Source organism: Nelumbo lutea, chromosome 8 (genome assembly GCF_056320005.1).
Source record: "Nelumbo lutea isolate HS-2025 chromosome 8, American lotus-T2T, whole genome shotgun sequence".
In the NCBI taxonomy this organism is placed as follows: domain Eukaryota; kingdom Viridiplantae; phylum Streptophyta; class Magnoliopsida; order Proteales; family Nelumbonaceae; genus Nelumbo; species Nelumbo lutea.
Genome location: NC_142691.1, coordinates 10007501 through 10028895, shown reverse-complemented (window position 1 = coordinate 10028895; position 21395 = coordinate 10007501). Strand labels below are relative to the sequence as shown.

Here is a 21395-nt window from a genome sequence, read left to right as displayed (position 1 = left end):
TGACCGACTGGCTCGTTTCCCTCATCAGTTGCTGAATATGGTTTTGGATATAGGAGGGTGATCTATGTAACTCACTTTCTGCAACCTTTCATGATCGGACATCTCTAGTGCGGAATGTTCATAACACAGGACAGGTGCAAAACCAATAAACATACGAAAAAAAAAAATTCTACGATCTAGAAATTCATTTCGATCGAGTGTGCGAAGATTCGTTCTCCCAATTGCCGAACTTCATCCACCTGATTTCTTGAATAGCGAATTTCTTCTGTTTTTTTTTTTTTTTGTTTTTAGAGCATTTGAGTGGGACGAGCAGGATTAACTAAAAATGAAGGAAATTTGAGTAGGGTGTAGTGGGATGGATGCATTAGGGAGCCGAAGCCCTAAATAACATTTATGAAAGCCAAATGTTCATGTAAAATACCAAAGAACATCCTCTTCGCCAGTTTAGTTCTTACAATTCGAAGTAAAAAAAAGGTGAAGTCGTCAACATGGATCTTACATTCCCGCCTAACATAAAATCTGCCAGGTGAAACAGCCACCACCAAAAGACATGCTATCATAAAGGCATTGAGATGCCTGCAACATGCATAAAAGCAAAGATTAAAATAGATGAAAATAGCCAACATTTACAATCCCCACATTGTTTTGTACACAGATAAACTGATAAAATATTCCCTCCCCATTTTAACGCACTTCTAACCATTATAACCATATAAAAACCCAAAGAAAAGTGATTCTTTAACTTTTTTGAGCTACCGTACTCATCCACCTTTAGTTTATTATGCGCACATACTACAATACTACATCAATTAGGATCCTCCCCTTTTTTTTTTTTTATTATCACAAAACTTGTATCACATTTTCAATTGACAACACTCGGACCAGGCTTACCGTCTTATCTATAAATCTATGATATGTCATCACCAAATCAGAGACAAAACACCGGTCCAAACACATTCAGCTTTTTATTCCAACATACCAGGTTTGCATTCATAACTAAAGCATATAAAGAGTCAACCTCCTATAGACATTCTTTCTCCTACAGCTGACTATTTTCTGTAACAAATTTCAATTTCCTCGTTGCATAGAAACCAAAGAATATCAGTTTCTAAAATTAAGGGGCTTCCCAGAAGCTAAAGTGGGGAACACTGCAATCCCTCCAAAATCTGCTTTTTTTGTTATGGGTGGCAGAGTTGGGTAGATGTTTAACAGAGGATGCCTTGGCAAGGAGAGGTCTGAGACTGTTGCCCAGAAGGTGTATAAAGTGTGGAGAAGCTTCAAAAGATTCAGACCATTTGTTGACTCACTGTAGAGTTGCAAGAAGCCTAAGGGAATATTTTTGGGGCTGTTTGAAGTTCAGTTTTACTTCCTAGAAAATTTATTGGCTGTGTTATGGGGTTGGCAGCTGAAAGGTTTATCAAAAGATGGCAAGGTTATTTGGGGTGTAGGACCTGCTATAGTTCCATAGTGGTTTGGACAATCTGAACAGAGAAACAAAAGACTGTTCGTAAATAAATTTACCATGGAAGAAAACTTGCTGAAAGGTTTTTGGGGTAGGTAGTAGGAACACAGATTTTTCAGGAATTGTCCATTTAGTTATTTTTTTGAATTTGACTCTCTTTTTGTATCTATGCACACAGGATACACATAATAGGTTTATCAAAAGATGGCAAGGTTATTTGGGGTGTAGGACCTGCTATAGTTCCATAGTGGTTTGGACAATCTGAACAGAGAAACAAAAGACTGTTCGTAAATAAATTTACCATGGAAGAAAACTTGCTGAAAGGTTTTTGGGGTAGGTAGTAGGAACACAGATTTTTCAGGAATTGTCCATTTAGTTATTTTTTTGAATTTGACTCTCTTTTTGTATCTATGCACACAGGATACACATAATATAAGATGTACAGGTTTGGCTTGGACACTGCATAGGTCTTTGTTGTGCAGACTTTGGTTGCTTTTTGAGCAATACAATAGTTTACCTTCATTCTCAAAGAAGAAGAAGAAGAAGAAGAAGAATAGATATTCTCATTACAGACCTTCATACTTTCCATATGTTGGTCACAACTCTCTTAAATCATGCCTAAATCATGTGATCTTTGCTTGTAAAAGTTTTTTTTTTTTTTTGATGGATTTGCTTGCAAAAGTTTTCTAACCGTACAAAAAATTTTGGTGCTTGGTCTCTTTCTAAGAAGATAAGTAAGGAACATGAGGCTATACTTATTTTCAGGTCAAGTTCGGGGTCCAGTTAATTGGACAATGCACTCACATATGGATATGCTCTGCATCCATCATAAATATTATTGATTTCAATATCCATACAATTTGCTACTTTTCTTACTAAAGGCACAATAACAACCTAGATGTCTAATCCCCAAAACAAGAGGTGCATTAACTTGCATCCAAGGTTCAAAGTATCAATACGATACACCCTGTATCAGGTGTATCGTACCGTATCTTTTGGTCCTCAATGGGACAAAGAAGGGGGTGAGGTGGTGGTGCTGGGTGAGGACTTCTGAGGGGTTGAAGCCCAAATTTGTAAGGTAACTAGGAACTTAGGAAGAGGGGGTAAGGATGAGGTGAGGATGGATCAAAGGTAGTAGGAAAGGAAGGCCAGTTTGGAGCAGCTTGTCTTTTTTCTATGCCGCGTCCTTTGGATAGAAAGAAATAGAAGATGTTTCGAAGATAAGTCAAAAGCTTTGAGGTACTTGCGGCCCTGGTTGGAATATGGTGGCGGACTGAGTATCAGTGCTTCTAGAATTGGATCGAAATAGTTGATCAGATATGGGGGAAAATTTTTAGAATGTCCTCGAAATTCAAGTTTGTCATACTGAACAATTCTCTGTTCTTTAGTATGCTGTTGTTTTGTATTGGTGAGCTGTCATCTTGACACCTCTCGGATTGTATTTTCCTTTTTGATAATGAAAATTTTCCTTTTACTCTTTAAAAAAACAGACACCATCTATGGCTGCAACTTTTTGAGAAACTTGTTGCATACCAAATTGAGTAAAGCTGCCATTCTATCATAGTCCTCTCTTTCATTATCTAGGAGTCTCAAGAGTCAAGATCAACAAAAGCTTTATGGCTTATTATCTATTTACATTCCAGGCCCTATTTGATGCAACCCATTAAAAGAAATGAAAATTGTTTAATATGAAGCAAAATTGACCAGAAAAGAAAAGGGATTTTTATAGTTCAGTCCACCTCAGAAATCTGATCCCCACAGTACAGGTCAGATGAATTCTGCCTGTGGATTGATTCCAAATTCACGGGCAGGATGCAGTTTATGGGGGGGGCTACTAGTAGACTAGGAGGGGGCTGCAATTTCAGATTTCTGAGGTGGATTGCAGTCCACTTATCCCAAAAGAAAAACCAAACGAGACTAGTGTGCAAGTATATTAAACTTAGGAACTTAGTGCCTCTACTTCATTAAGTGTCCCAGTAACATGGGCCAGGCCAGTACTTCACTGGTATCTTTTATCGCTATAAGGTCCACTACAAAGACAAAAAGTGACAATAAATCTTTTCACTGCCCCAGCATTACATACCCCAAGGTGTTTACAAAACAGCCATTGGAAGGAACAATTTATACCTTCATGCAAATTAAAATAGGACAACCAAGAATGATGCTGCTGCTATAAACTATAAGAAAGGCTGTTACCTAATACTGGTCCTGACCATCCAGGGTGTTCGGAGAGGCAGACTGGATACGGACCTAGCCTCTGACAATTTTAGCATAAATAAAGCTCTCAGTGCTTCAGTGCTGCTAATATCTTATCACACACTAAGAGTGTGTTCACCAATATGCATGGTCTTGTTTTTTTAATAAGTGCATGATTTTGTTTTAAAAATATCATATTATTTTTTTATGTGGCAGTTATTTTTGTTTTGAAAGACAAAACCATGTATGACCTTTATGCAATTTGGAGAAGTCAGATGAACTCTCTAAAACCTAATGTTCAATGGTGTGGAGCAAACAAGTAACATAATTATAGAATTGTTCCAAAAAAATGTTTTGACATCTTATAATACTTCACCTGGTATATCAGTAAGAAGGGATGATCAGGAAAAAAAAATCAGCACTCTAAGAAGAGCTAGGGAAAGTGGAATAAAATAAAGAGAGAAATCTAACAACTTCTATGTCATATGAACTTTGGTGCAGGTAAGATTCAAAGTATCAATACACCTGATCCGCACATATCGGGTGTTTTGACTTACCATAATTTTGTTTTAGTTTTTTTTCTCTGTTTTTCCAAAATTGGTCAAGGGTCAGTCTTAGGCCTGCCTACCCCCTGAAACTAATCAAAACCCCAAAAGACCCTTATTAGAGTATCAATGACTTGTTGGGTGTGGGTATGTATTTAGGCCCTGTTTGCTTTTCGGTATGTTACTTACCCGGGTAAATGCACTTACCCGGGTAAGTGTTTCTCAGGAAAGACTTACCCAGGTAAGTCCATTTACCCATGTTCTTTTATTTCCAATGTAAATAAGGCAATGGCCATTTTAGCCATAAAAATCCATTATTAAAAGGGGCATTTTTGTCCCATTCAAGTGTTAGCAACTTTCCCTTTAGGTGGGAAAGTTATTTACTCACCTAGGAGATGGGTATCACTTACCCAGGTAAGTTATTTTCCAAGTAAGTGATACCAAGAAAATAAACTTTCCCTGCTCCCCACATAAATCTGAAAAATTTACATGGGATTCTTGGTCAATGGGAATCAAAACCCCATTGACCAACTTTCCCCCTCTCAAAATCCAGAAAAAGAACGCCCCCTTAGGAGTCAGATTCAACTGGTCTCAAAATCTTGAGATATGGGGACTCCGGCTAACCACTACTAACATACGGCCACATTATACATTGATGATTGGACAATAAATATTAATTTCCAATCATGCAATAGCATGTGTTTATTTAGATGCATTCCATCATAAATATCCAAAGTAGAAAAGCATCAATAACAAAGGAAGGAAGAGATATGTCAGATTCAAGCATGATAGTTAAAAATCCAATAACATAATCGAGTTTAGGAAATTATTTATCAAAAAAAATGGAGTTTAGGAAATTCATATTTTATGGGCACTCATGATAGAGCATTGTATATATTCAAGCTTCAATTTCTAATTGATTTGGTGGCATGATTTTACAATATTCTGAATATTTTTAAATACCCATTGTGAAAGCAATAAATCAACTTATTCTCTCAAAAACTTTTCTCGAGGATAATGCTCTTCATGTTTCTTCATTAAGAATTATCACTAAAATTATACACTTTCGATTTGGAGCATAGACTTCTCCATGGGACTTGGGCTGATTTTCATTATCTTATCTGCGGTTAATTTTGAGGATTGTATCGGATAACTGAATCATATTTAAGCAGCTCTTGACATTCCAATACAAACAAACAAACAATTTATCTGATTTTCTTTATAATGTTCCAATGTAAGTAGAGACTATGGTACTATAATAAGTTATCTGTTCCATGAGAAGAACTGGCTATAAGAATGCAAGACTTGATTGCAACTGAAACAGTTACTATCACGGAATAAGGATTACACGAGAAAATTCTTGAATTGCGATATAATTTTACTTTGAGTGAAAAACTTACATCGTAAGAAACCAAGAAACTAGAAATGCCGGTCAATAAAGTTGAGCATGAAAGGTAAACGGAAAAATGAAGCAGTATACGCATGAAGAAAAACGAAAAATGACATAAATAGTAACTAAGCACACCTTGAGGAATCAATCCCCAGCTCTGTGATTCTATCGACAGGCTCGATCTCAGACGAGCTGAAGCGATTGCGCTATGCAAAGGCATCATTGATACCAAGCTGCTCAACTCCAACGGTAATCTACCAGACCAAACATGGAATCAAAGTCAACGAAGAAATAGAAATTGAAGTCTTGGACAAAGCATCAGGACTGCTGTTAAAAAATCCTACCTTGAAGTCCCATAAATGCGCTTTGCAGAGGCAGAAACCTGAGACTGAGAGCTCGACTTGAATGAAGAAATTGCAGGTGAGATCTCATTCTTATAGAGTTTGCGAACCAGAGATGGAGAACGAGTAGATAACCTCGCGAGAATGGTTGGAGCAGACATCTTAGACACAGCCTTCCAAGGGTTTAAGCACCTTTTGTTAATTTCAAGCGAATGGTTCCAGTGTTCTACTATGAAAGCTGTGAAAGTCACGAATGTGCGCTTGATGCACATGTGCACGTCGACCTCTATAAAGTGGGGCATTTCAGTAATAACGCACTTCCAACCTGTGACGAGTTATAAAGACTGAAAACCGCGAATCTTCAGACCCGACAATCATCGTCATAACACATTAACCCCTGTTCTCTTCTCGAATCACGTCTTGGTACTCTGAAGCCTTGGAGTTGACGGGTTTCTCTTTCCCTTAGTGTGGCTCGTTTGCAAGGGTTTTCAGGTCAGGTTTCAACTTTTGCAGATTTTCTTTCTTTTTTATTCGCTCAGAACTGTCCTTTGTTCATCGAATTGCACGACTCGTCGACTGGACGCAACGTTGTTCTTTTTTTTTTTGTGTGTGTGTGTTTGTGTGTGTGTCTGGAGATCTAAACTTTCACGTCACTTTCTTGTAGCAATTTTAGTTCCATTGTTTTTTTTATTCAAGTAATTATGCAATTAAAATCACTTTCTTGCAAAGCTGAGTCGATCTTCTTCTGCAATTTTGTGTTTGTTGTGACGAATTGATTAATCGTTAATAGAATCCTTTTTCTGGTATCTGTTTCAAGAATACAAGGCATTATTTTGTTCATATAATTCATCATTTAATACTCCGCGAACATTTTCTCCTTATGCAGCTCTAAGATCAAATTCTGAATTTTGGACACGTATGTAATTCGTCAGAATGCAGGTCAGTAACTATATCAATCAGAATTAGAATTTTTTTTTCTTTGTATTTCCCTGTGTATTTTCAGCTATATGATGTAAAGGTCTTAAACTTGTGGTAATAGTTATTAGCTTTATACTAAGGTAAGAAGATGTCTTATCACATGAGCAAGTTTCCCCTGTTCATAAATTTTTATATTTTAGTTGTTTAATTCCGTTTCTTATATAGGCATCAAGAACAAGGCTATTTAAGGAATACAAAGAGGTGCAACGAGAGAAAGCAATTGATTCAGACATTCAATTAGTCTGCGATGATACAAACATATTTAAATGGACTGCTCTTATTAAAGTAAGACCTGTGATGATGGATGAATGTGTTATATCAATATCATACTGTTGCCATTGTTCTTTTTTTGCCTTTAACTATGGCTTTGTTTTGGATGTAGGGACCATCAGAAACCCCTCATGAAGGTGGTGTATTTCAACTTGCATTTGCCATTCCTGATCACTATCCCTTGCAACCTCCTCAAGTGCTATTCCTGACAAAAATATTCCATCCGAATGTGTGTTTTAAGGTATGGATATTTTTCTTTTTGGCAATACATTTCTGTTGAACTAAACAAAACTTAGAAGCAAGATTTTGAATATATGTTATTAATTTGGTTGAACCATATTTCTTCTCCTTTGTTGCAGACAGGAGAGATTTGCTTGGATATCTTGAAGAATGCATGGAGCCCGGCATGGACGCTCCAGTCTGTTTGCAGGGCTATAATTGCTTTGATGGCCCATCCTGAGCCTGACAGTCCACTCAATTGTGATTCAGGTAGATTAGTGAATATTTATAATATATATATATATATATATATATATATATACATTGTCGGTAAATTAGGAAAGTTAGGATTTGATTGAATAAATTTAGGAAAGTCATATCATGGGATTAAGGGAAAGAATTGGTCAATCCCTGATTGTGAGAGATTCTAGGGTTAGCCTTTCCTATCTTTTCTTATTTAAGTTGTATGCTCAATGTGTTTTAAAATGGAACAAAGAAAATATTTTCTTCTTTCTCTCCCTCTTTATTTCGCTACATGGTATCAGAGCCTTAGGGTTCGATCATGAATTTTAAGGCCGCCATGGTTGGCTCCGTTTCACCCTCTTTGGATGCTACCAGCGGTGTGACGTCTTCGGAGGGAGTGTTCAGCCAGTGGTTGCTTCTCTTTCTGAGAATTCTCTTCAAATTACCATTCACAAATTGAATGGCAAAAATTATCTTGAGTGGTCTCAGTTCGTGCGGTTGGTGATCGACGGCAAAGGGAAACTCGGCTATTTGAACAACGAAGTAAAACCGCCAGCCACTGATGATCCAAAGTACAGGCAGTGGCGTTCTGAAAATTCGATGGTTACCGCCCGGTTGATCAACTCTATGGATCCGGTGGTTGGAAAACCATTCATGTTCCTATCGACGGTTCGCGATGTGTGGGAAGCAGTTAGGGAAACCTATTCGGATTTGGACAATCATTCACAATTGTTCGAATTGAATACCCGAATGTGGAAGATGCAGCAAGGTGGATGTGAAGTAACAACTTATTATAATGAGATGATGGTTGTTTGGCAGGAGTTGGATTTATTTGAAGAAGAAGAATGGGAAAGTCCGAGTGATAGTTCTCGGTACAAAAAGAAGATAGAAAGAGGTCGGGTATTTGTTTTCTTGGTTGGTTTGAATAAAGAACTCGATGAGGTTCGGGGACGTATCTTAGGGCGAAAGCCCTTGCCGACTATGAGAGAAGTTTTTCCGGAAGTGCGTAGAGAAGAAGCACGGCGGCAAGTGATGTTGAAGAATGTTAGTAAAACAAAAAAAGAGAATGAGGGGTCTTCTCTTGTGACCCGAGGTGCAAACTTAGAAGGAGATAGACGAGGAGGAAAGCAGAGGCCTTGGTGTGACCACTGTAGAAAGTCGTGGCATACTCGGGAAACCTGCTGGAAACTGCACGGGAAACTGGCGGGTTGGAAGAAAAAACCAGGCAGTGACAACAAGTCAGGGGGAGATGTCCGTGCGTTTCAAGTGAGCAATTCGGATCCAGGGCAGCAATCATCCTCAGAGTCTCTTCCTTTCACGAAGGAACAAATAGAGCACTTATATAAAATCTTTCAATCTCAATCTTTAGGAAATTCTAATCCATCCTGTTCTCTAGCTCAGTTAGGTAATTTTTTCACTGCAACCATTGCTTGTACCAAGTCTAATGGCTCCTGGATATTAGATTCAGGTGCCACTGATCATATGACCGACACTTCACAATTCTTTTCTTCATATACACCTTGTGCAGGGAATCAAAAGGTTAAAATTGCAGATGGTTCCTTTGCTACTATTGCTGGGAAATGAACGGTGTCTATTTCTCTTTCTAAACCTTAAAGATGTTCTGCGTGTTCCTAACCTATCATGCAATCTCTTGTCTGTCTAACCCTTGATCATAATTGTCGAGTTAATTTTTGGTCTTTTCATTGTGAATTTCAGGATTTAACCTCGGGGGAGATGATTGGGGGTGCTAAACAAGATGGTGGCCTCTACCTCTTTAATAAAGGATCAACCTTTGGAAGGAAAGACCGACAGACTTGTTTCAATTCTATTTCTGTTTCTAGTGACAATGAAATTTTGTTATGGCATTATCGATTAGGACATCATAGCTTTCAATATTTAAAGCATTTATTTCCCAAGTTATTCATGAATAAAAATCATTCAGTTTTCCAGTGTGAATCTTGTGAATTAGCAAAACATCATCGTGCTGCTTTTTCGTCTCAACCATATAAAAAATCAAAACCATTTACCATGATTCACAGTGATGTTCGGGGTCCTTCTAGAGTGACAACTCTTTTTGGAAAACGTTGGTTCATTACTTTTATTGATGATCATACTAGGGTCACTTGGGTTTTCCTTTTGAAAGAGAAATCTGATGCTGAAACTGTGTTCAAAAATTTCTACAACATGGTTCAAACACAATTTCAGACTCAGATTAAAATTTTTCGAAGTGATAACGGAAATGAATTTTTTTAACAATGTGTTAGGGAATTTTTTGCTGAGAAAGGAATTGTACACCAAAGTTTGTGTAATAATACACCTCAACAAAATGGGGTGGCTGAAAGGAAAAATAAACATCTCCTTGAAGTTGTTAGAGCTCTAAGTTTTAAAACTAAGGTTCCTAAGTATCTTTGGGGGGAAGCAGTTTTAACAACCACTTATTTGATTAACAGACTGCCTACACGAATTTTGAATTTTAAAACACCCATACAAGTTTTCACTGACTGTTTTCCAAACTCTCGGCTAGTGACAAACATTCCCTTAAAAATTTTTGGAAGTGTGGCATTTGTTCATAACCATGATCTTGAATGTTCAAAACTTGATCCAAAAGCACATAAATGTATTTTTGTAGGCTATCCCACTAATCAGAGATGTTACAAATGCTTTGATCCAGTTTTGAAAAAGATGCTTGTGTCTATGGATGTCACATTCTTTGAAGGAACCTCATACTATAGCAACTCCCATCTTCAGGGGGAGAGCAACACTAGTGAAAATGGTTTTTTAGATGGTTTTGATTTAATGTTTGAATTTGTCCATAATGATGTTCCTCACAACCGGTCACCGAAAGAGAGGCAGAAAATACAAAATTAGTGGAAACAAATGAATTAAATATTGAAAATGTTTGAGTCTACCAATGAACAACCTTTGGTAATGCCATCTCAAAATGAAAAAGCTGAAACAACAAAGATGTGTGTGAAATGGTATAAAGGTCTTGTATATTCGAAGGAATATCTAGCATAGAAAAGGAGAGGCACTATTCCGCAGCATCAACAAGAATCTGATCAGAGGTTGGATCATGAAATTCATGATAATTCTTCAAAAGTTCCTGAAAATATTCCTCTAGGTAATTAATTCTGAGTCAAATTCTTCTAGTCAGCTTGATCTCCCCATTGCTCTTAGGAAAGGTGTTAGGCCTTGTACAAAACATCCTCTGTCAAATTTTGTATCTTACAAAAATATTTCACCTTCATATTGTGCCTTTATTTCACAAGTGTCTAGTGTATCCATTCCTAACAGTATCCAGGAGGCTCTAAATGTTCCTGAGTGGAAATAAACTATTTTTGAGGAGATGAGAGCTTTGGAAAAGAATGCTACTTGGGAGAAAGTGGATTTGCCGGATGGGAAGACAGTTGCTGGTTGTAAATGGGTGTTTACTCTGAAGTACAACTCAGGTGGATCCTTGGAGACATACAAGGCTCGCCTAGTAGCTAAAGGCTTTACTCAGACATATGGAGTGGACTACTCTGAGACCTTTTCTCCAGTGGCGAAGCTAAATACAGTTCGAGTACTCTTATCTGTTGCAGCTAATCTTGATTGGCCACTGAATCAGCTGGATGTGAAGAATGCCTTTTTGAATGGAGACTTGGAGGAAGAAGTATATATGGAGCCTCCACCTGGTTTCACTGAGAAGTTTGGAACTAAGGTATGCAAGCTAAAAAAGTCTCTATATGGACTTAAACAGTCTCCTAGAGCATGGTTTGAAAGATTCACAAGGTTTGTTAAAAGTCAAGGATATAGTCAAGGATAATCTGATCATACTTTTTTCACAAAGAGATCCACCAAAGACAAGGTCTCTGTTTTGATTGTCTACGTGGATGACATAATCTTGACTGGAGATGATATAGAAGAGATGAGCAGACTGAAGCAGAGCTTAGCCAAGGAATTCGAGATTAAAGACTTGGGCCAGCTAAGGTACTTTCTTGGAATGGAAGTGGCAAGATCAAAGAAGGGCATTGTCGTTTCGCAACGAAAGTATATTCTAGATCTCTTGAAAGAAACTGGAATGAGTGGTTGCAAACCTTCAGACACTCCGATAGAAGTTAATGCTAAGCTTGGAGAAGTTAAAGATGGGGTTCCAGTAGATACGGGTAGGTACCAAAGACTGGTTGGAAGATTGATTTACTTGTCACATACACGTCTTGATATTGCCTTCGCTATGAGCATGGTGAGTCAATTTATGCACTCCCCGTACGAAGAACATCTTGAAGCTGTGTATCAAATTCTTAGGTATCTAAAAGGCATACCAGGAAAATGACTCTTCTTCAAGAGAAATGAGAAGAGAGGGGTTGAGGTGTATATGGATGTGGATTGGGCAGGTTCGATTATTGATAGAAGGTCAACTTCGGGGTACTGCACGTTTCTTTGGGGCAACTTAGTTACTTGGAGGAGTAAGAAGCAAAGTGTAGTTGCTAGAAGTAGTGCTGAGGCTCAAATCAATGGCTCAAGGAGTGTGTGAGGTTCTTTGGCTAAAGAGGGCTCTAGTAGATCTTAAGAGACCAGTGAGTTTTCCTATGAAATTGTGTTGTGATAACAAGGCAGTTATCAGCATCGCTCATAATTCGGTTCTGCATGACAGAACGAAACATGTTGAGATTGACAGACACTTTATAAAGGAGAAGCTTGAAGAGGGAATAATTTGCACTCCGTTTGTACCAACCACACAGCAAGTTGCAGATGTTTTGACTAAGGGCTTTTTGAGACAGCCATTTGAGCTTCAAGTTAGCAAGTTGGGCATGATAGATATCTTTGCACCAACTTGAGGGGGAGTGTCGGTAAATTAGGAAAGTTAGGATTTGATTGAATAAATTTAGGAAAGTCATATCCTAGGATTAAGGGAAAGAATTAGTCAATCCCTGATTGTGAGAGATTCTAGGGTTAGCCTTTCCTATCTTTTCTTATTTAAGTTGTATGCTCAATGTGTTTTAAAATGGAACAAAGAAAATATTTTCTTCTCTCACCCTCTATATTTCGCTACATATATATAACTTTCTGATGTTTTTTAATTAATATTGAAAATCCATGGCATCATCATATAATGGAGCTTTATCTTCTCTAAGCTATGGTGTTGATCTGACCAACTGGATTTGTCAGTTGTTGCAACATCATTTATATTCATTTAATAGCATGTTCTTGGAAGGCTATTGTACCACATTCTTGCAACTTGAAATATGATCTAGTTCTTTTTAATAATTTACAGTGATGACACAATCTCTCCCCCAGCATGCCCCAAACTGAAAATAAATAATCCTTTCAAGACAGAAGACTATTATACTAGAGCTGTTAGAGCTTTTTTGCATTAGTTTTGTAATTGGTTTTTTGCCAATCAAATGTATAATATAGCCATTTAATTGTAATATTAAGAATAGAAAGTGAAAAGATTAGAAGACAATAATCTATCTACAGTTCAGTAGACTTATTGTTTGTTTTATTCTAACTGGTTTATCTCACTGGAAAATGGATAAAATCAAAAGCAATATTAACCTCGGATTGAGGGAAATGCAGTTTCTTTTATTTGATTTGCAAGATTTCAAATTGGAAAAATCTGATTATTATTTTTTTGGGCGGGGGGTAGATAATTGCCAAATGATTAGTGTAACCTCTTAGGACTTAAGGGACCAACAAAAGAAAAAGTCGGTTCTATCCTAATGCTCTGTAATTCATTAATCTGCTTCACTTATTTGCAGGCAATCTTCTGCGTTCTGGTGATGTTAGGGGATATCAGTCCATGGCAAGGATGTATACTAGGCTTGCAGCCATGCCAAAGAAAAGGTAAATTGATGAAAGGAAATGTCTGTTGTCATGGCTTATTATCACTTCAAGTTCACCTGGATGTCTTGTGACTTATTTGATGAACTCTAACGTTGTTTGTTTAAATTCTCAAATCAAAAACTGCACTTGGTTGTTTCATTTCTATAATAACTCTGTGCTTAAAGAATGGAACTCAAGTATAATCTGAATTTTAAGAGAGGCAGTGTTTGAAATTGGACTCTCTAGCAGTTTCTTCCAGAATCATCACCTTTTCCAATTCTGTGATGGCAAATATGAACATTTTAATCCATTTTATCGTTGCCATGACATTCTGATACAATATAATATTGAGTTCTTGTTGCAGATTTCTTTTCGTGGGGGACTAGGTCCAAGCCTGTAGCCCACCACAAATCACCATTTGGGGTGCCGGGGGGGTATGGACCCGATCCATATTCAGCTTATAGGTCCGAACCGAATGCAAAGAGTAAGAGTTACGTATTTTTGGGGGTTTTCTCTCTTGTATACTTAGTCTTTGTCTTGTGAGAGAAGAGATAGACATTGGGTGTATTTTGGGGTTTAGGGTTTTCTGGGAGTGAGGTTGTGAGTGCACAACTCTGTTTCTTCTCCATTGCTGATTGCATAGTGGATTTCTACTACTCCTTCACCCGTGCGCTATAAGCTGAGCCACATTAATTTATCTGTGTGTTCTCTGTGCTTGCTTCTCTTTACCTCTGTTCTACTTGTATTTGGGTTTCCATTCAAATATGTTTTCTTGGGTTTTTCCATAACAGAAATATTCATAATTAGGTATAAAAAAAGGATTGAGGGGAGTGGGGGTGTGTTGGGGAGAGAAAAAGCAGAAGGAACTCTTGGTGTAAAGAGGGTGGCATTCAAACACATGGAAAATCCAAAATGCAGTTTACTACATTGGACAACATCAGAACTCTTCTAAATTACGAGCATTGCTAGCAGTGTGATGCAGGTATACAATCATGAATCATTTGCAGCTGGTTCTTTTTGCTTCAACTTTCATTGCAAAGGGGGTGGGAGAATTTCAACTCTAAATCCTACAATACTTTGGCCGAATATTTGCCTCTCATGCTTGGGAACAACTGCAAGTTTGCAATCTGGGCAACATGCCGTGCATGCCATCAGGAGAAGAAAAGCAGGTCATTTCTTTATGCCATGGGGGCATGAGATATGCATGAACAGGAGACTTTGATGGTTTGGGAGTCCAAATCTGCTAGTAACAGAATAATACTAGGCACATCCATTTTTGTTCACTGTATTACACTTTACACATATTTGCACTTATGCACATTGTTTTCTGTATTCTTTGAAATTTCAAAATTCTCATATGTTGAGGATAGTTGGTGCAAAACTGTAATGTGCCTAGCGTTTTTTTCATCGGACTGGTGTGCAACGGTTAGATGAACTGGATCTAGAGGAATGAATGAACAACAGTTGGAGTCTATCATTTTTGTGGTTCCGTTTTTGTACAAGTTCAGTAGCATGCTCGAGCTCGACTAGGCGACTATATCTTAGAACTAGAATATGCATTTAAGGGGTATTCCTGGCATTCTCCAACAAGAGTTTGATAATTGATTCATTATCACCTTCAAAGATGGTATGAGAGAGACCCATGAAAATGGCGAACTTTATACTTTCCAAAACAGCAATAATGGCTTCAGATACAACTGGAGGAGATAGATTGATCGGAATGGCTCGCACAAAAATGGTATGAGAGAAACCCATGCATGTGTGATGCATGTGAACAAACGGGAAGAGGCGGCTTCAATGCATCATAAGCCATGGGCGATATAAAAGAATAAAGGGGGATAAGATAGCTAGAGGTGATATTAAGTTGCAGCTTAAACAAGTAAAGGGTAATCTTGATATTCATATTTTGGGCCAAGGCTCCCCACATTAAATGCGTAAAACCATATCATATACATAAAATTAATAATAGTAAGTGGGGGTGTCTTCCACATGGAAAAGTGGTTTGAAGCCCATATATACAGTGCAAATACATATAAAATAACATTGAATTTACACTTCTGTTTACTTTTAGCAAGAAATTAACAAGTTCCTTAACAGGGAAATATGGAGGTCAGAGTAGGCTTCAGGAAGATTGGCCCCTGTCCTATTTTAGCAATGATTATCTGGACTCTGATGATGCCATGTATGTTCAGAATCCTTCAACAGTTCATACTACTAAAGAACCACTGGAAAATGGATTTAATTCAGCCCAAATGGACATGAAATCACAATTAGTGAATGGGCAAGGTGATGGTATGATTTCACAATTATTGAATGTACAAGATGATGGCATGAATTCACAATTATTGAATGACCCACCAATTGATCAAGAACCATGTGTTTTGGAACTACTGTTTCTGAACTTCCACAGCCCTAGATTTTTATTTCTAAACTGCCCAAAACATGCTCAGCCCAGAAACTGTCTAACAGCCAAAGTTAACCCTGCTACCATTACCAACGTGATTGCCGATATATTCTCTTAGGTTTTTGCCGTTTTTGCCATTTTTATGGTTCCGGTTTTTGAAAAGATTCGATTTTAACAAGCATTTTTTTGGTACACATTAGAAAGTGATTGAAGTAGAGTAGTTAATTCCTCAATTTCCCTTCCTTGAGAGAGGCAGCGAATATAACGCTCCAACTTCCAAGAGAGGCCATGGTCTGTGGTAGGGGTGCAAATGGATATATGATCCGATTCAATTTAAATCCAATCCTATTTCGTCGGATTTGGAAATCCCGATTTTGGATTTCCATATTGGATTGGATTGAATTCAGATCACCCCTATCCCGTCTGATGTATATTAGTTATATTTATATTTTTTCTAATATTTTATATTATTTATTTTTATAAAAAACATGTATGTATATATGATGAAAATAATTGAGAAAAATACTTACACTTCCTTCTCTTTTTAATAATTTATTATTATTTTTAAATTAAATTAGATTGGATCATATTCCAATATTCAAAATCCTTATCAGTTTCAGATTCGGATCGATGCTTGTGGGATCCAATCAAGTTTATGGTATCCGATCAGATTTGGATGTCTTGATTCAAATCCCGAATCCGACCTGATCCGCTCTGATTGTCTTGGTTGTAGTCGCTGGGTAGACTTTTCTCAGCACTGGGTCCTGATCTTCTGAATATATGATTCACGGCAACACGGGGTACAGATTCCTGGAGACAAAACGGACAAAGTAGCATTCTTCTGGTATGAAGGGGTGGCTTGCTTGGAGATGCACCAACAACATCATTTTGAGACATTTGCTTTGTTCTTCGACTGAAAAAAGGCATTTACGTGGTGATTATCTGGCTATGGAAAAAGAAAGGAAGTCGTTACAAACGAGTTCAGAATTCAGATCTTCTGCAAAAGAAGATTCACTCTCATTATCTGTCTTTAGCCTTAACTGTTTAACATATCGCTTGGATAAGTTTTTGGTGCCACCATTTATTATGGAAAAAGGAAGAGTAATAACCTGTAGTGCATATTGGAGACTATGATTGACATTTCCTGAAAGGGAGAATGCCATTCCACCGGAAATGGAAATAAGATTCCAATTCTGTTCAACGAAATGGTTGGATTCCAGACCTTATTCCCGCAAACCAAACAGACCTTAAATTTTTAATCCATATTGATTGACATCTGAGGGAGTAGCCAGATTTGGCAACTACCAGTCTAGCACCATTGAGCTGCTAGCCTTCCATAACAAAATATGAAAAAATTTTGAATCTGGAAGGTATCATTTGTGTGTCATATGTAAACTACGGTTTGTGCCCCAACAAGAATACAAAAATAGGGCAAATTTTCTAATAGAAGAAATCATTTCCGAATTCAGCAGTTGATGACCTGTTTCTAACTTTGTATGGCAGCGTATCAGATCTATGCATAGAAAATATTAAAAAAATAATATAGCAAAGCACCAATATAGATGATCACCAATTGGTACTCTTGCTGATGAAAAGGAAACATAGATCTCATTGTAGCATTCTTTATTTATTAATGCATGTTAGTTGCAAATAAGTTTTCTAAATACAACAGCAGATGCACCAATTTGCATTTCCACACGAAAAAGAAACCTACAGAAGTGATGGTGGAAAATAGGTGGCATAACAGAAAACTGAAATGCAAATCTTTATAAATCTGCAGGATATGCTAAATAACTTGATCCCGTAGAAGGATGGTAACCAATAAATTCTCAGTTGAGGAAGTTGTCAAACCAATCACTCGCTTCTTTTACCATCCATGATGTCATTTGGTGCCCGATCCCAGGTTGCGCCACCAGCTAGAAGTGAAACATAAAAGGAAGACATTTAGCCAAAACTATATATTTTTTCTTTTTTCTTGGTTGGGTGGGGGGAGGCAAAAGGAGTATAACTATGAATCACGTTTTCCTGTAATTCTTAGATATACAAAAATGTATACATAAGAAGAAAATCAAATCTTCAAGATGAGACAAACAAGGTAAAAGAGTGCTAGAGTGCATTCCCAGTGGCAGCTAACATGTCAACTTAGAAGTAATTATCCTCTCATGTCCATGAATTAATACGTGTTTGTAAATAGTAATGTCAATTGCAGGATCTTGTTCGGAATGGCATCTTATGCATTTTGGATTAACCCATGTGGCCTTATGCATAAAGACAGAAATCAAGTAAGATTTCCACCTACAGCATGAGGTGGGAACACTTCATGGCATAAAATGCTCATTTAGGTTCTGCAAAATCAACACCCATTTTTGCCAAAATAGGCACCAGAAAATGTCTTGTGACTAGTTTGTGAAAAATGGTCACACCATGATGCTGCATAGTATTTTTGAAGGCATTCAACATGAGGTGCATGGTGCAACATTGGTATAAATCCATACCTTGAATTTTTCTGGACAATTAGCTTCTTTATAAACCTCTTGTGCTCTTGATACTGGAATTTCCAGACCTGCAAGAGGGCAACGAGGGTCTTCTGCACCTGGTATTCCAATCAAAAGGTTATCTGATAAGCAGCCTATAAAGATCTTTTGATGAACTTCATCACAGAATAATTTTATTACAGAAAAAATTTATTCCTACTTAAGAAATTTGCATGCAACTTCTATGGTTTGGTTTAGACATGGATTAATACAGAATTGTTTATAGCATGCAATTACAAAGAGAATCATAAATAAACTTATAATGTAGAACAATCTTTCAGCAATGCTATGGAGAGAATTAACAAAGGAAAACCAGCAATAACCAAAAAAAAAATGATGTAGCTGGAAATAACTCTAGTTGAAGATGGTGATATATCCAAAAAAGATCAAGAGAAAAAGCAAAGTTTTTTTTTCACTAATGAAACTAGGACTTGGAAGCCAAGGCTGATAAATATTTGATTGCATTTGAGTAAGAAGCCAGATGAGCTGCCTAGTTGGTTGTCTAAGTTGGCCTTATGTGTACAGTTACTTGGTCTTTCCTTCATTTCACTGAGTTATTTTCCCTTACTAGCAAAGTCTTGACTCTTGAGTTCTTCTAGAATATTCCAACCAGTAAAATCTGCAAATTATTATGCTGCATAGACTGTGTCCATGGCAGATCCCTACCAGATAGACTACCCCCAGGTGTAGTTAATATCTTATTTGCATGATCCTAATAGAGCCTATTGAAAAATGGAGAAACAAAATGTGATAAAACAGGAGTATAATTTTCCACTTCGTTTCTTTTCTTTTCTTTTCTTTTCTTTTTTTTAATTCATTGGGAGGCTGTAGGGAAAAACTGATAAAACAAACCAAGATGATTAAAGTTCAAGAAAAATCTATACCATTTACAATCAGCAGAGGACGTGGTGCAATAGCTGGAACTGTGTAAGGTGAATCAAACTGAGAGGCTAGACCAGGAGCAATCCTATCCCATACCTGGGCAGAAATAAATACATAAGATATAATTCACCTTATGCTACAAAATAAAAGGTTAGAATTTGGACAGGACAAATATATATAAGTAGTAAGTAACTAAAAACACATGATTGGCATTTCCACGAATTTGAGAAACCTACACCCACTAGTAAAAAACAACACGTGCTTCTGTAACCAAGCAAATGCCCAAGATGTGATATTATGCGATTGAATGATCAAAATTATGATACCAACCTTTTCAACCACTTCTTTATCAATCTCAGTCTTTCCCAAATCAACACGTGCTTCTGTAGCCAAAAAAATAAGTTGATAAGTTCCTCCCATCAACAATAAATCAGAGTATCCAAATATTCTCTGTTGGATAATGTAAAAAAGGAAAATGCACCACAATGCAAACATAAATGCATGTCATAAGATGGCAATTACAAATTTACAAGTGATATTCTCCAAGAAATTTAGTGCTTAGTGGTCTATGCATTAGTGCACATGTTTGCAAATTCTCAAAGAGCAAAGATGTTAGAATCTTAAAGTTTGTTTTGTAAGGTGGCTCTTTCTGGTATAGTCTGCATATGACAAATCATTTTTCATGCCACCTCTCCTAGAATTTGCTTTTATGTAGACTATTCATGACTTAAACATGTGAGCATGATCCGAAGTACGCAAGCAAGTCAATGGGCTTTTTCATAATGATGCCTTTTAGCTTACCTTCAAAAACACGCTTTATACTGTCAACTCGAGCTTGCCATTTATCATTATCAATGGCCCATCGAAATCCCTGTAATCATTTTACATAAACAGTGAGATTAGCCACTACAATTTATGTAGATCTAAAAGGATATCTTCCTTTAGTGCATAACAGAAGCTAAAAGCATTTATGTCACGCACCTGAACACCAATTATAGGAACAACCACTCCATACCGGGTATCTGCAGCAGCAGCAAACCATGCATGCATTCCTGCAACACAATTTCATGTCTTCCACATTCTTGAAAATGCAAAATATTTAAATTAATTTAGATATGCATTCCATTATCTCTAACCTCCTAGTGATTCGCCAGTAATCCCTATCCTAGTGGGGTCAATATCCTCCCTCTGTGTGAGATAATCTGCCAGTTTTATCAAATCCCACACCTGCCAGAGTTAGAAATTTAATTGGCAATTTACTGTGAAATAAATGGAAAACTAAAGTACAATCAATCAAGGCAATCCAATTCAATCAAATGAAACTCCAACATAACTAAATGAAGAGAAGCATACCGTATCAAATATGAAAGGCATTGTATCACCATTTTTCCATGCTGATACAAGAGCCTGCAATTAATTGCAAATATCAAAAAGCTGATTAAAGAATGGCAAAGACTAAAAAATCCCTGCAAAGGGGAAGAAAGATGCCATCATTATCCTTGTATAAGTTCATGATTGTTTCATAAGCATCTTGAGATCAATTCTAAGTGTGAAAATTCCCTCAACAGAATGAGGAAATCACCTCAACAGAATATCACTTGATTGTGTATTGTTCAAAATCACACCTCCAGAAAATTTTACTACAGCAAAGGAAAAAAATTTTAACTCTTTTTGAGCCCATGTACAAATAAATGTTCAACTAGGTTATAATGGAGGAATATCATCACATACATCTCGATATGTTGTTTTGTTGCTAGCCCGCTCACCATGGTACCTAGAATCAATGGCAACAGCTACATACCCCCGTGAAGCATATGCCTGAAAATTCAGAACAGTTAGAATAAAGACCACCAATACAGAATTGGTAAACCACTAAAAGACTGAAAGAAAGTCCATAACATTAGGTTACCTCAAGTAATGGTCGCAACCATTCCTTGCATTTATTTGTGCTGTGTAAAAATACAATAGCTGGCCTTTTCTGATGTTTGTCATCTTTCATGCTCAATATCAAAACAGGTAAACGCCCTTGCTCACTTGCCTATTGATGAAAATGAACAGAAGTATATCCATCAATAAGATTGAACAAATCCAGTACCATTCATACTGAAAATCAGTACATTTGTGAA

General features: G+C 37.1%; 3 protein-coding genes across 5 annotated transcripts in view; 1 reads left to right on the top strand and 2 right to left on the bottom strand.

Moving 5' to 3' along the window:
• Window positions 1-356: 356 nt before the first annotated feature.
• LOC148842631 (uncharacterized) lies at window positions 357-6305 on the bottom strand. Its single transcript, XM_088958972.1, has 3 exons — window positions 5938-6305; window positions 5729-5847; window positions 357-576 (listed from the first exon to the last, which is right to left on the bottom strand). Exons 1-3 carry the CDS (start codon window positions 6234-6236, stop codon window positions 557-559), a joined length of 438 nt encoding a protein of 145 aa, XP_088815098.1. The 5' UTR covers window positions 6237-6305; the 3' UTR covers window positions 357-556.
• On the top strand, window positions 6288-14923 carry LOC148842630 (ubiquitin-conjugating enzyme E2 PEX4-like). Of its 2 annotated transcripts, XM_088958970.1 has the most exons (7): window positions 6288-6426; window positions 6821-6873; window positions 7078-7197; window positions 7295-7423; window positions 7542-7671; window positions 13386-13470; window positions 13814-14923. In XM_088958970.1, exons 2-7 carry the CDS (start codon window positions 6868-6870, stop codon window positions 13833-13835), a joined length of 492 nt encoding a protein of 163 aa, XP_088815096.1. In that variant the 5' UTR covers window positions 6288-6426; window positions 6821-6867; the 3' UTR covers window positions 13836-14923. The 2 variants fall into 2 exon arrangements, with proteins under 2 accessions (XP_088815096.1, XP_088815097.1); XM_088958971.1 differs by lacking the exons at window positions 13386-13470; window positions 13814-14923 and adding an exon at window positions 9361-9596.
• Window positions 14924-17442: 2519 nt separating this feature from the next.
• The window catches only part of LOC148842629 (alpha/beta-Hydrolases superfamily protein), a 6746-nt gene continuing 2793 nt past the window's right edge, over window positions 17443-21395 (bottom strand). For both annotated transcript variants that reach the window (XM_088958968.1, XM_088958969.1), the window contains exons 5-14: window positions 21179-21307; window positions 21001-21087; window positions 20623-20676; window positions 20406-20496; window positions 20251-20321; window positions 20071-20140; window positions 19600-19652; window positions 19272-19365; window positions 18349-18446; window positions 17443-17769 (exon numbers count right to left, since the gene is read on the bottom strand). In XM_088958968.1, coding sequence (XP_088815094.1) covers window positions 17683-17769; window positions 18349-18446; window positions 19272-19365; window positions 19600-19652; window positions 20071-20140; window positions 20251-20321; window positions 20406-20496; window positions 20623-20676; window positions 21001-21087; window positions 21179-21307 — 834 coding nt within the window. In that variant the 3' untranslated portion in view covers window positions 17443-17682. The remainder of the gene's footprint in view (window positions 17770-18348; window positions 18447-19271; window positions 19366-19599; window positions 19653-20070; window positions 20141-20250; window positions 20322-20405; window positions 20497-20622; window positions 20677-21000; window positions 21088-21178; window positions 21308-21395) is intronic.

Coding starts and splice junctions, on each gene's coding strand:
- LOC148842631 (XM_088958972.1), bottom strand. CDS start 6,236: ATGCCCCACTTTATAGAGGTCGACGTGCACATGTGCATCAAGCGCACA. Junction 5,848..5,937: donor CGCATTTATGGGACTTCAAG/GTAGGATTTTTT, acceptor TTGGTCTGGTAG/ATTACCGTTGGAGTTGAGCA. Junction 577..5,728: donor CTGGGGATTGATTCCTCAAG/GTGTGCTTAGTT, acceptor TGCATGTTGCAG/GCATCTCAATGCCTTTATGA.
- LOC148842630 (XM_088958970.1), top strand. Junction 7,672..13,385: donor TCCACTCAATTGTGATTCAG/GTAGATTAGTGA, acceptor ACTTATTTGCAG/GCAATCTTCTGCGTTCTGGT. Junction 13,471..13,813: donor GCAGCCATGCCAAAGAAAAG/GTAAATTGATGA, acceptor TTCTTGTTGCAG/ATTTCTTTTCGTGGGGGACT.